This window comes from Danio aesculapii, chromosome 8 (genome assembly GCF_903798145.1).
Source record: "Danio aesculapii chromosome 8, fDanAes4.1, whole genome shotgun sequence".
Lineage (NCBI taxonomy): Eukaryota > Metazoa > Chordata > Actinopteri > Cypriniformes > Danionidae > Danio > Danio aesculapii.
In genome coordinates this window covers 46,409,225-46,421,770 of record NC_079442.1, presented here as the reverse complement: position 1 = coordinate 46,421,770, position 12,546 = coordinate 46,409,225, and the positions used below count along the sequence as shown (strand labels likewise).

Sequence of the window (12,546 nt, the reverse complement as noted above, 5' to 3'; positions counted from 1 at the left end):
CAGAGTGTGTGCTGAAGCTGACAGACTCCATCTACAGCAGAACACACGGGTGGACTGGTAAAGTCAGCATCAAATGCATGAAGTCGCAGGAGCCTTTTTTATTCCTGTTTTGATGGATATCGTGAATGAGAAAACCTGATTTTGTCTGTGGGGAACTGATTGAATGCTGTTGGTGGATCTTGTGTAATTGACACGGGAAAAGAAGGTGTTCTGGTCCTTTGGCTGCGATTACTGTACACTGCAGATCTTAGATTTTTTTTTAGATTCAACTTTATTGTCATTACACATGTACAAGTACAAGGCAACGAAATGCAGTTTCGGTCTAACCAGCAGTGCAATAGCAGCAAGTGCAGGATACAGGTATAAGTTATAAAGTGCAGTTATAGAAAAACTATGGTGATATTTACAGATGGATGTACTATGAACATTATATACAGGTTGCATTAGCTATGAACAGATTTACAATAAATGAATATATGTACAGGATGCTATTAATAATCAGAAGTGGCAGATAGATAAACATAATTACAAATGTCCATGTGCAGTGAGTATGAACAGTTCAAATAAGTGAATCAGTGCAATGAATATGTGCAAACTTTAAATGTGCAAATGTTAAATAGTGCAGTGATTGTGAGGAGTATAAGTTAGAGGAGTGTGGGGGGTGTATTGGGGGGGCAAAAGAGTCAGTGAGGGGCAGAGTTCAAAAGGGAGACAGCTCTGGGGAGGGAAAAAGCTGTTCCTCAGTCTGCTGGTTTTTGTCCGGGGGAGCCTGAAGCGCCTGCCGGAAGGCAGGAGAGAAAACAGTCTGTGAGCAGGGTGAGAGGTGTCCTTAAGAATACTGCGTGCTCGGCGCAGACAGTGTTTCTTCTGGATGTCCTCTATGGCTGGCAGTGTAGTCCCTGTGATGCGTTGGGCAGTTTTCACCACCCGCTGCAGTGCCTTACGCTCAGCAACAGAGCAGCTTCCATACCACACTTGGTCACACTTTACAATAAGGTTCCATAATGGTCCGTTTCCACTGAGTGGTAAAGTCGGTACGGGTCGGTACTTTATCAAGCTTGCATTTCCACTGCCAAAAAGGGTACCAACGGTATCCTTTTGGTGGGTGTGGTGTAGGACAAAGTTTCAGTTGACGTCATTCTCAAGCCACCTTTCCACTGCACACGACATTTGGACACGACTGTTGGAATACGCCCCCTTGTGGCAGTCGCACAGAATTTTCAGTTCTGACGTGCACCATGGGAGACAAGCTGTTCTCGCAGTGTCCGAAATAAAGGAGTGCAAAAGCAAGAGCCTTTATTCTCTGTGCATTCACTGTGGTTGAATGAATGAATGAATGAATGAATGAATGAATACTAGAAACTCATAGAGCGCAAAAAATATTGAAGGGAATGTGGAGAGAACATAAAAAATTATATTTTTATTACTTACATTTATAAATAGAAATGTTTTATATATATATATATATATATATATATATATATATATATATATATATATATATATATATATATATATATATATATATATATATATATATATATATACTTTTTCTGATTAAAAAAATAACCCCCCCCCCCCCCCCCAAAAAAAAAATTGTATTTCTCATCTCACGCACATGATTTGAACATGATTTGATTATAACTGCAGATCAACGAAATAGCCTACAAAATAGCCGACTGTAACGTTTGTGATTATATAAGATTGATAAATGCAACATATATGAACACATACAGCCCCTTACAGTCTCCGATTTGTTACCAATTACATAAAAACTACACACAACATACATTTAGTCCTTACTTGGGTTCAAAAACAACACACAATATAATCCACAGTCAGTGCAAACCGCTCATCTGTATCTTTAATCTTCACCAGCACAGTAGCCTCTTTTAGAAAGTAATTCCATCATTCCGAGTTCATAATAGTCCAAACGGTGTTGATGGTAGGTAAACATGGCAGTTTGTTCATGTTTTAGGTTGCTGAAAGCATCATTTGCTTCCGTTTTGTCGGGTTTCTCCTTTGTTTTTCGTGCTTCACTCTCGCTTTTGTCTGTTTCTGAAAGGATCGGATGTCAGAAGCACTTCAATAATCACGCTCACGTTATTATCATCGGCACAAGAAGTTCGTTATTTCAAATATAGACGCGCCGTGAACGCAGGTAAGAAAGTGAAACCGATCTCGCTTTAGATGGCCTTGTAAACAACCACGAGGCACAGGGTAGATTCTGCTCTTCTTCTTGGCTTTGTGACTGTTCATCAAGACGATGACAAGGTTTGTTTAAGCTCAGGTCAACCATGGCGCTGTCAGGGTTTTGCCCTTTGTTATTTTAGCTTTTCCTGTAATGTCCTTTTTGTCCACTAGATGTCGTCATTTTTGTTGTTTTCCTTTTGGTATCCGTAATTATTGTCATTAATTTCACATGTGCCTTGTTTAGTTTCTTGTATTTAAGTGAAGTTTAAATGTTAAACTAATTTCGAGAGGAGCATGTGCTCATGATTGACCCAGCTGGTCCACATTAGCTAATTATGATCCTCCAATCAAAGGATCCCAAGTCACTATATATATCCTCATTTGCTCTCTACAACTATCTTCGTCTGGAAGAAACCCCCCTCCTCCCCTTCTTCCACCTTTATCAAGAATGGACGGCACGGTGGCCTAATGACTAGCACGTTTGCCTCACAGCAAGAATACCAATGGCGTTGGGTCTTCACTAGGCCATCTGGTGTTTCTGTGCGGAGTTTGCATGTTCTCCAAGTGGGTTTCCCCCGGGTTCCCTGGTTTCCTCCCACCATGCAAATGTGCTCTATATTATTGATAAAATAAGCCTAAATCTTTTTCTAATGTCTTACTCTCAGGAAGTTCACCTTGGCCTCAGCAGCGGGGGAGTTTCAGATCGACCTGAGCTCAGTCTCCCCTCGCCCTGTGAAAGGAGGGAGCCCTGGGCTCGAGGATACCTTGAGCTCAGGGCTCTCTCCCGGGACAGCACGCCAAACAAGCTATGTATAAATCGTGAGCTAAGTGTGAACTCTTGAAGTAGTCTCAGTTTCATCTGTGCTTTGCTCAGTTATTGTGGATTCAAGCCTGTCAACCACTGCAAGTTATTCATTTGTAAAGCTTCTTAGTTATTATGCTAAGCTCTTCAATGACTTCTGTCTTTGGAGTTTTTTTTTTTGCCTATTTTGAGTTTTGTATTTTTGGATATTGGCGGACTCCGTTTTTTTTTACCTCGCATTACCTGCATCTCTTATTAAAGATTTTTTGTTAATAATAAATTTCCTCTAAGAAACCAGTTGCCTTGCGTCATTTGGGTTCTTCAACACCCAGTAGCTCAGTAGTGACAATACTCTCCTCTCATGCCAGAGACCTGGGTTCTTTCCCTGATCCTGACAGGCATGTGTGTGTGTATTTATTATTATTATTATTATTATTATTATGGTGTAATGTCTCAGCTATGTACTTAAAAATGGTGCTTCCTTTTGTTTTCATTCACCAGCTTGTGTATGCGCTAGTGACCTATCTCTGTGAACCAATAGCATTCAGCTGCACGTCATGCTCTGCCTGTTGTTACCCTTTTAATGGGCTAGGTACCCTTCCGAAAGGGTACCCAAAAAGTGGTACGGTATGATTCGCTTTTAGGTACCTTTTTGACAGTGGAAACCGCCATAAAAGCGTACTGAAATGTTCCGTACCACTCAGCGGAAACGGACCATAAGTTAATGTAATTATTAACAAGAACTAATTATGAACAACACTTTCACAGCATTTATTAATCATAGTTCAACATTTACAAACTGATTATTAAGATCCAAAGTCATGGTTGTAAACATTAGTTAATGCACTGAGTTAACATGAACTAACAATGGCCTTTCATTGATTAATATTAACGAACATGAACAAATACTGTAATACATTGTTTACCGTTTGTTTATCAGTAAATTCATTTACATAAACTACTACAACCTTATTGTAAAGTGTGACCCAGATCTTGAATGTTAATGCTGATTTTGTCACTGTATGTTTATTTATTTTTTGGATGACCTGCTTACTTAAGTGACTTATACTTAAGTATCTGATGTCTGAATTTACACTGCGCGCACACACACACAAAAATGTACAAGTTCTTTCAAAGAGTTGTTTGATAACATTAAGCCATAATTAAAATAAAACATATGAATTATTGATCATATAACTTTTTTACAGCGTGTCAGATCTCCAACTTACCAGCGAGACTGCATCTATTGGTGAAGCCACTGCTGTCACTGGCAGTATCTTTGCTTCCCTTTGTGTATGGGACGTCATCTGGAAAACAAAATTATAAATAATAATTAAATAAATAAGTTACAAATGCATTTTAATAAATAATCAGACATGGATTGATTGCTTTTCAAACAACATACACAAAACTTTATATAATTTTTTTACATCAAAATGATTTATTTTCCAGTGAACCAAAAGAATTGTGTGTAAAAAATAAAATAAAATAAATTAAAAATATATATATATATACAGTATATATATATATATATATATATATATATATATATATATATATATATATATATATATATATATATAGTAATTCTAGTATGCCTGAACTGCAAACAACATTAAAAAACTATTTACAATACACATCCCTTTCCCAGAGATGGGTTGCGGCTGAAAGGGCATCCGCTGCGTAAAAATGTGCTGGATAAGTTGGTGGTTCATTCCGCTGTGGCGACCCCAGATTAATAAAGGGACTAAGCCAAAAAGAAAATGAATTAAGAAAAATGAATACACATTCCTTAACATAAATAAACAACTATAATAATGCATATCTGTCAGTCAAAATAAATCTTATCCCCTCAGAATTAAGGCCCGAGAATGTTTTAAATGTCAAATCCCATTATACAAAATCCCTGTTTTTGTTACTGAATATCCTGATTTGTTTGAAAACCTATATTATGAAAGTTAGAATAACAAATACCTTTTCACATGTACAATAACAGTCCTGCAAGAGCAATCCAAGAACTGAAAACGCTGAAAGCTCAAGGTTAGACTTTCTGAAGGCTTAAACCCAACAGCCATTCCGTTTTCAGCCCAGATCTCTCATTTATAAATATACGCCACTTTGCAAGCAAAAGTTGTTAGGAGAATGTGTGCAACTTTAGGTAATTTCATAGCAAACATTCATTCATTCATTCATTCATTCATTCATTTTCTTTTAGATTTAGCCCCAACCAGAGGTCACCACAGCTGAATGAACCGCCAACTTATCCAGCATATTTTTTAATGCAGCGGATGCCCTTCCAGCCACAACCCATCACTGGGAAACACCCATACACTCTAATTCAGACACATACACGACCAACAACTTAGCTTTCCCAATTCTCCTATAGCGAATGTCTTTGGACTGTGTGGGAAACTGGAGCACCCGGAGAAAACCCACACGAACACGGCATAGTAAGTCTTATAATTATCTTAAATGTTGACCTAATTGAATTGAACCCCTTTAAATAATCATATAAATAAATAAATCATTCATAAATAATTTACATTTTTCTGGTCCACGTTCACTTTTAGGAAGGTTCCTATGCAAACTGTATAATTCAGACGCCAGATCTTAAGCAATAGGTTCACATTCACAACCTACATTCTTTGAAAATTGTAATTGTTAAACAGTTTACTACTTTTATAAAACTTGTGTTGGAAAGAAAAGCTTCTTATGCACACCAATGCTGTAGTTTTTGAAAATGTACACTTCTCTTTGCACCATATTTGACAATGTTTGTAAAAAGAATATTTTTTCCCATCCTCTGCTATATCAAACAAGCCAACCTGATTTGACCAAGTAGAACATGTTCCTGGATTAATATCTATGTTGATCCTGGAACAACATTCCAATCACCCTGCTGAGTAATCCAGCTTAAACCAGCCTAGGCTGGTTGGCTGGTTTTAGCTGGTTGACCTGCCTGGTTTTAGAGGGGTTTTGGCCATTTCCAGCCTGGTCTTAGCTGGTCAGGCTGGAAAATGACCAGCTAAATCCAGCTAAAACCAACTTCACCAGCCTGGTTTAAGCTGGACATAGCTGGTTTTGGCAGGGCTCCCAGCCTGGCTAGGCTGGTCAAGCTGGTTTTAGCTGGTCATTTTCCAGCCTGACCAGCTAAGACCAGGCTGGAAATGGCTGGAAACCAGCCTCTAAAATCTAAAAATCAGGCTGGTCGACCAGCTAAAACCAGCCAACCAGCCTAGGCTGGTTTAAGCTGTTTTTTCCAGTAGGGCAGCCAATCTAAATTAAGGGATATGTTCAAGTCTTGACATCAACACCTGCCAACCCGCCAAATGTGGGTAGATTTCAGCTGTGGCAGGTTGGAGATCTGCTTCCACTAGCTACTTAGGTTGAAAAAAATGTTTAAATTTGTCGAGAAGCAGCATGACTGAAAAAAAATGTTTGCACGAAAAAAAAGCAGGCGAGTACCAAATGAGAGGATGATCATGCTCACGGTGAGACACAGGCTTTCTTCACTCACTGACGAGTGCTTTAATATAGCGTGCATGGCTGATGTGATGGCCCAAGTATTTAATCTTGCACGCTTGCAGTGCTGTCGTCTCAAAGCAAGAAGGTCGCTGGTTCGAGCCTCGGCTGGGACAGTTGGCATTACTGTGTGGAGTTTGCATGTTCTCCCAGTGTTCGCGTGGGTTTCCTCTGAGTATTCCGGTTTCCCCCACAAGTCCAAAGACATGTGGTACAGGTGAATTGGGTAAGCTAGTCCGTAGTGTGTATGTGTGATCGAGAAAGGATGAGTGTTTCCCAGTGATGGGTTGCAACTGGAAGGGCATCCGCTGCGTGAAATGTGTGGATAAGTTGGCGGTTCATTCCGCAGTGGTGACACCAGATTAATAAAGGGACTAAGCCAAAAAGAAAATGAATGAATGAATGAATGAATGAATGAATGAATGAATGAATGAATGAATGAATGAATGAAGATGAATAAAAGTCTCGGGGGATTGGAACCACATGAGTGGGAGTTATTAATATTTTCATGTTTGGGTAAACTAACCCTTTAAAGTGTATATTTGAGCCCAAAACAGAAGAAATCAAAATATCAAAACCCTAACATTTTGCCAAAGTTTCTGAAGTTGGTACTGATCTTATTAAAAATACTGCAACAATGATACGCTTAATATAATAGGAACCTTTATTCTAGTTTGAAATATATTAATGGTATAGTCAATGGTTACAGGTTTCCAACATTCTCCAAAATATCTCTATTAGTGTTCTATATCAGAAAAAAGAAACTCATAAAGGTTTGGAATCAACTGAGGTTGAGTAAATAGTGAATACATTTTCATCTTTGGCTGAACTATCCCTTTAACACACATGTGTAAAAAAAAAACATCATTATGTTTTCCTGCACAACCTCCATAAATCTCTTTTTGGCTTGTAAAAAAAATGGTTCAGCTGCCATTTAGGCCAAAAGGCCAAACAAACCATCATCAACATCACCCAGGCTGTTTGTTTAACAGCTCAAAGACTCCAACTACTGCTTTAACGGTCAACACACACACACTCTTTTATTGGACCCAAAAACCTCACAAGCAAAAACCCAGAACACTGTCTAACACTTGATAGATTTTTTGTAAATTTGAGGGTGACTTTTGATAGCAACCTGTCATTTGAAGAGCAGATTTCAAGCATCTGTAAAACTGCATTTTTTAATCTTAAAAATGTTGCCAAACTTCGACATGTGCTATCAATGTCTGATGTGGAAAAGCTTATTCATGCTTTCATGACCTCTCGATTAGATTACTGTAATGCGTTACTAGGCGGTTGCCCTGCTGGCCTAATTAACAAGCTTCAGCTTGTTCAAAATGCAGCTGCTAGCGTGCTTTCTAGAACAAAGAAATATGATCATAATACTCCAGTTCTGTCATCATTGCATTGGCTCCCTTTTAAACATTGTATAAATTAAAACATTTTATTCACGACCTACAAAGCCCTGAATGCATTAGCTCTCCAGTATTTGAGGGAGCTCCTGGTGTATTATAGCCCATCACATCCACTACGCTCAATTAATTGTGGACAATTGATTATTCCCAGAATATCAAGTTAACTGTAGGCATTAGATCTTTCTCATATCTGGCACCTAAACCCTGGAACAGCCTTCCTAGCACAGTTCGGGAAGCAGACATACTCTGTCAGTTTAAAACTAGATTAAAGACACATCTCTTTGCATTAGCATACACATAAAACACAAATGCTGTTGAAATCCAAATCCTCTAAAGGATTGTTAGTCTGCATTATTTAGAGCAACCGGAGCCTTAAAAAAAATGGTCGTGCCCAACTGAGCCTGATTTCTCTAGAGGTTTTTATCCTTCACTTTCGCCAATTAGTCAAGTTTTTTTCTTGCCACTGGCTTGCATGATTCAGGACTTGTAGAGCTGCGCATCGATGGATTTGCTCTTCAGTGTTTGAACTCTCAGTAGTGAATATTAAACCACACTGAACTGAGCTAAACTGAACTTCAACTCTGAAAACTGGACTGACACTGTTTCAGTTTACTATAATCTACTCTGTGAAGCTGCTTTGACACAATCTACATTGAAAAAAGCGCTGTAGAAGTTAAGATGAATTGAATGGAATCTATGAGAGCGAGTACTCCAAATCGGCCATTATTATATATCCTCTCTGAAAGTCACAGAAGAGTAAAACTGCCATTTTGGGTCATAATAACTCAATTTCCAAGTCTATTAAAATGCGGAAACTAATTTGGAGCAAACCACTCTGACGGCCCTGGCTGTGTTGACACCAATCCTGATGTAGGTTAAACGGATGATGTTCTAACAATGCAAATGGAAGCTGTGGGTCTATTTTCAGAGCTGGGCTTTTATATATAGAGGCCAGCATGGCCCCAGTTGTCACCCCACACTCAGATCTCAACAGGCTTTTCCACAGAGCAGCTGGAGCTACAAACCACATGGCCTGGCATAAAATGTGTGCGCCTGCTCTAACCTCACCTAAAACACACACAGTAAATGAAATCCTGTAATTAATAATTTCCATACAGTGTAAAAAAATGTTGGGGTTTTCACACATTTGGTTTACATTGGGACAACATAAAGGAATTAAGATAACTTACTAGTTTTTACAAATTTAAGTGGATTGAACATAAAACAATTAAGTTGTCCTAAATTTTATAGAGGTAGTTAAACAGCAAATGTATTTTTGTGTATTTCATGATGGTTTAAATGTTTTTTCCATTTATTTACTCTGGACGCAATTTATTTGCTGACGTTTAAGGTTGAAAATTCAACTATGCAGTTTAACAAAGTGACTTTTATTGACATTTTAATCATTTGAAACAATATATTGTAAACTGTAAAACTGAAAAAGTTAAGGTAACTCAAACCATTTGAGAAATCCGATTGCAACAAACCATTTAATTTAAAAATCTATATATGAGTACTGTGAACTTAATCCATTTGAGTAAATGAAGCAATTTGAGCACAGTAAAACCCAATAAATGAAGAGAACTCGAACCATCTGAGTACTGTAAAACCCAATACGTTAAAGCAACTCAAAATGTTTGAGGAAACTGGTTGCAACAAACCATTTAAGTAAAAAAAACTAATCAATATGAGTACTGTGAACTTACTCCATTTAAGTTGAAGTAATGAGGTATTAAATTAACTCATTATCTTCTACACTGAGTTCAAAACTGTTTCAAATGAGTAGAATTAACTTTCAGTCAATTAGCTATGAGTTAAATGAGTTAACTACACTCATTTCATTTGATAAAGTGGACTGTTGTGTTTTACATTGTTTTAAAAACTAATATAGAGAGAATGATTTCAGTAAAAAAAAAATTTGTTCACAGTTTTTCCTGCTTGTTCAATTACTTATTTAAAATGAGCTGAAACAACACAATTCCTGAGATTATTTTGCGACAACTTAATAGTTTTATGTTCAATCCACTTAATCATAAATAGTTAACTTAATTGATTTGTGTTAGGACAACATGAATGAATTGTGTGGAACCCTGCATTGTTAACACTGTGTACTGTAACTTACAATATCAACCTAGACAATACATCACCTCAACTGTTAAAAATGTCAACGAAAGTTACTATTACACTATTCATTTATTCATTCATTCTCTTTTTGGCTTAGTCCCTTTATTAATCAGGGGTCGCCACAGTGGAATGAACCACAAACTTATCCAATACATGTTTTACGCAGTGGATGCCCTTTCAGCTGCAACCCATCACTGGGAAACACCCATACGCACTCATTCACACACATACACTACGGCCAATTTAGCTTACCAAATTCACCTATTGTGCATGTCTTTGGACTTGTGGGGGAAACCGGAGCACCTAAAGGAAACCCACGCGAACATGGGAAGAACATGCAAACTCCACACAGAAATGCCAACTGACCAAGCCGAGGCTCGAACCAGCGACCTTCTTGCTGTGAGGCAACAGCAATACCTGCGCCACCGCACCGCCCGCTATTACACTATTGACTTCAAAAACATCAAAAGTTGTTGAAGGAAAAAAGGTCTCATAATGCAATTCGAAAGCATGAACACATTTTTTATACATGAATCACAAAATACAGAATTATTTATTCATATTTATTAATATTTCTAATTATATTTTATCAAAGTGGACACTATTCAGCACAAAACCCGAGACGACAACTTGCAGAACAACTGATCTCCTCTAAAAAAATATTCATTCATTCATTCTCCTTCGCCACATTCTTCCAGCCACAACCCAGTACTGGGAAACACTCATATACTCTCCCATTCACACACTACGGCCAATTTAGTTCATCCAATTCACTTACAGCGCATGTCTTGCGGAGCTCCCCGAGGAAACCCACGCCAACACGGAGAGAACATGCAAACTCCACACAGAAATGTCAACTAGTCCAGCCGAGACTCGAACCAGCGACCCTCTTGCTGAAGCGACAGTGCTAACCACTGCACCACCGCGCTGCCCACTAAATGTTTTAATTAAAGAATAAAACTAAAAGCATGTTTTTGTTTTAACATGGTGGAGTCTGTCATTAAATTGATTGGCAAATCTGCAGATTGTGTTGGCGCATAACATATGCTGTAATATTTGTATTTACTTGTATACATTGTTTTCAATTTATTATTTCATTTGGACATCATGGCTTGTTTTTTGTTATTGTTGCCATTCCATTTATGTTGGTATGTAACCAAACAGTTTTGTCATATTACTAAATTGTCACACTATACAAAGGCAATAAAAATTAAAAAGAGAGAATAAAATTCATATAAAAAATTCAATCAAATAGAAAAAGGTTCTTTTAAATTCTAAGAATATTTCATAATATTAGATATTTAATCAAATAAATGCAAACTTGATGAATGTTTTAAACAATTAAAACATCATACAAGCCCATCATACAAAACATTATTATTGTTTTGTGTCTGTACTCTTCGCTGTCCTATACATTAAAGGTTAAATCCCCCTAAAAACATAATTATTAACATTTATAAATAAATGTTGTGTTGTATTTATGGTTACATATGGGCACATGGACATTTGTAATTATGTTTATTTATCTGCACACTTCTGATTATTAATAGCATCCTGTACATATTTTCATTTATTGTAAATCTGTTCATAGCTAATGCAACCTGTATATAATGTTCATAGTACATCCATCTGTAAATATTACCATAGTTTTTCTATAACTGCACTTTATAACTTATACCTGTATCCTGCACTTGCTGCTATTGCACTGCTGGTTAGACCAAAACTGCATTTCGTTGCCTTGTACTTGTACATGTGTAATGACAATAAAGTTGAATCTAATCTAATCTAAATAAATGTAACCCTGAACCACAAGACCAGCTTTATTTATAAATATATTTGGCAATAGTCTTTTACATTCTATGGGTCAAAAATGTTGATTTTATGGCAATAAGCATTGGAATATTAAGTAAAAACTCATGTTTCATAAAGATATTTTGTAAATTTTCTGACTGCAAATATATCGAAAGTTAATTTTTGATTAGTAATACAAAAACAAAGAATTACTTCAGCCAAAAGTGAAAGTCCGGTTATTATTACCAGTGTTGGGAGTAACGCTTTTTAAATAAAGCATTACTTTTAAAAATAAGTAACATTATTCAAGCAACTTTAAAAATAAAAATAAAAACAATTATAATTTATAATAATAAAATTAATTATATTAAATTCTAAGAATATTTCATATTATTAGAGTATTTGATCAAATAAATGCAACCTTGATGATTTTTTAAACAATTAAAACATCATACAAACCCCGATATAAAATGTTTCGTTGAAGTCAAAATAATTTTTTTAATTATTAATTATTATTATTTTTTGTCTGTACTCTTCACTGTCCAATAAATTAAAGATTAAATCCCCCCAAAAAACATAATTATTAACATTTATAAATAAATGTTGTATTGTATTTATAATTACATAAATGTAACCCTGAACCACAAGACCGGCTTTATTTATAAATATATTTGGCAATACATTCTGTGAGTCAAAAGA

At 36.6% G+C, this 12,546-nt stretch overlaps 1 protein-coding gene across 3 annotated transcripts in view; it reads right to left on the bottom strand.

Annotated features, from left to right (window-relative positions):
* The window catches only part of grip2a (glutamate receptor interacting protein 2a), a 101,777-nt gene that overhangs the window by 78,386 nt on the left and 10,845 nt on the right, over positions 1-12,546 (bottom strand). For all 3 annotated transcript variants that reach the window (XM_056464091.1, XM_056464093.1, XM_056464092.1), the window contains exon 2: positions 4,225-4,302. In XM_056464091.1, the coding sequence (XP_056320066.1) occupies positions 4,225-4,302 (78 nt within the window). The remainder of the gene's footprint in view (positions 1-4,224; positions 4,303-12,546) is intronic.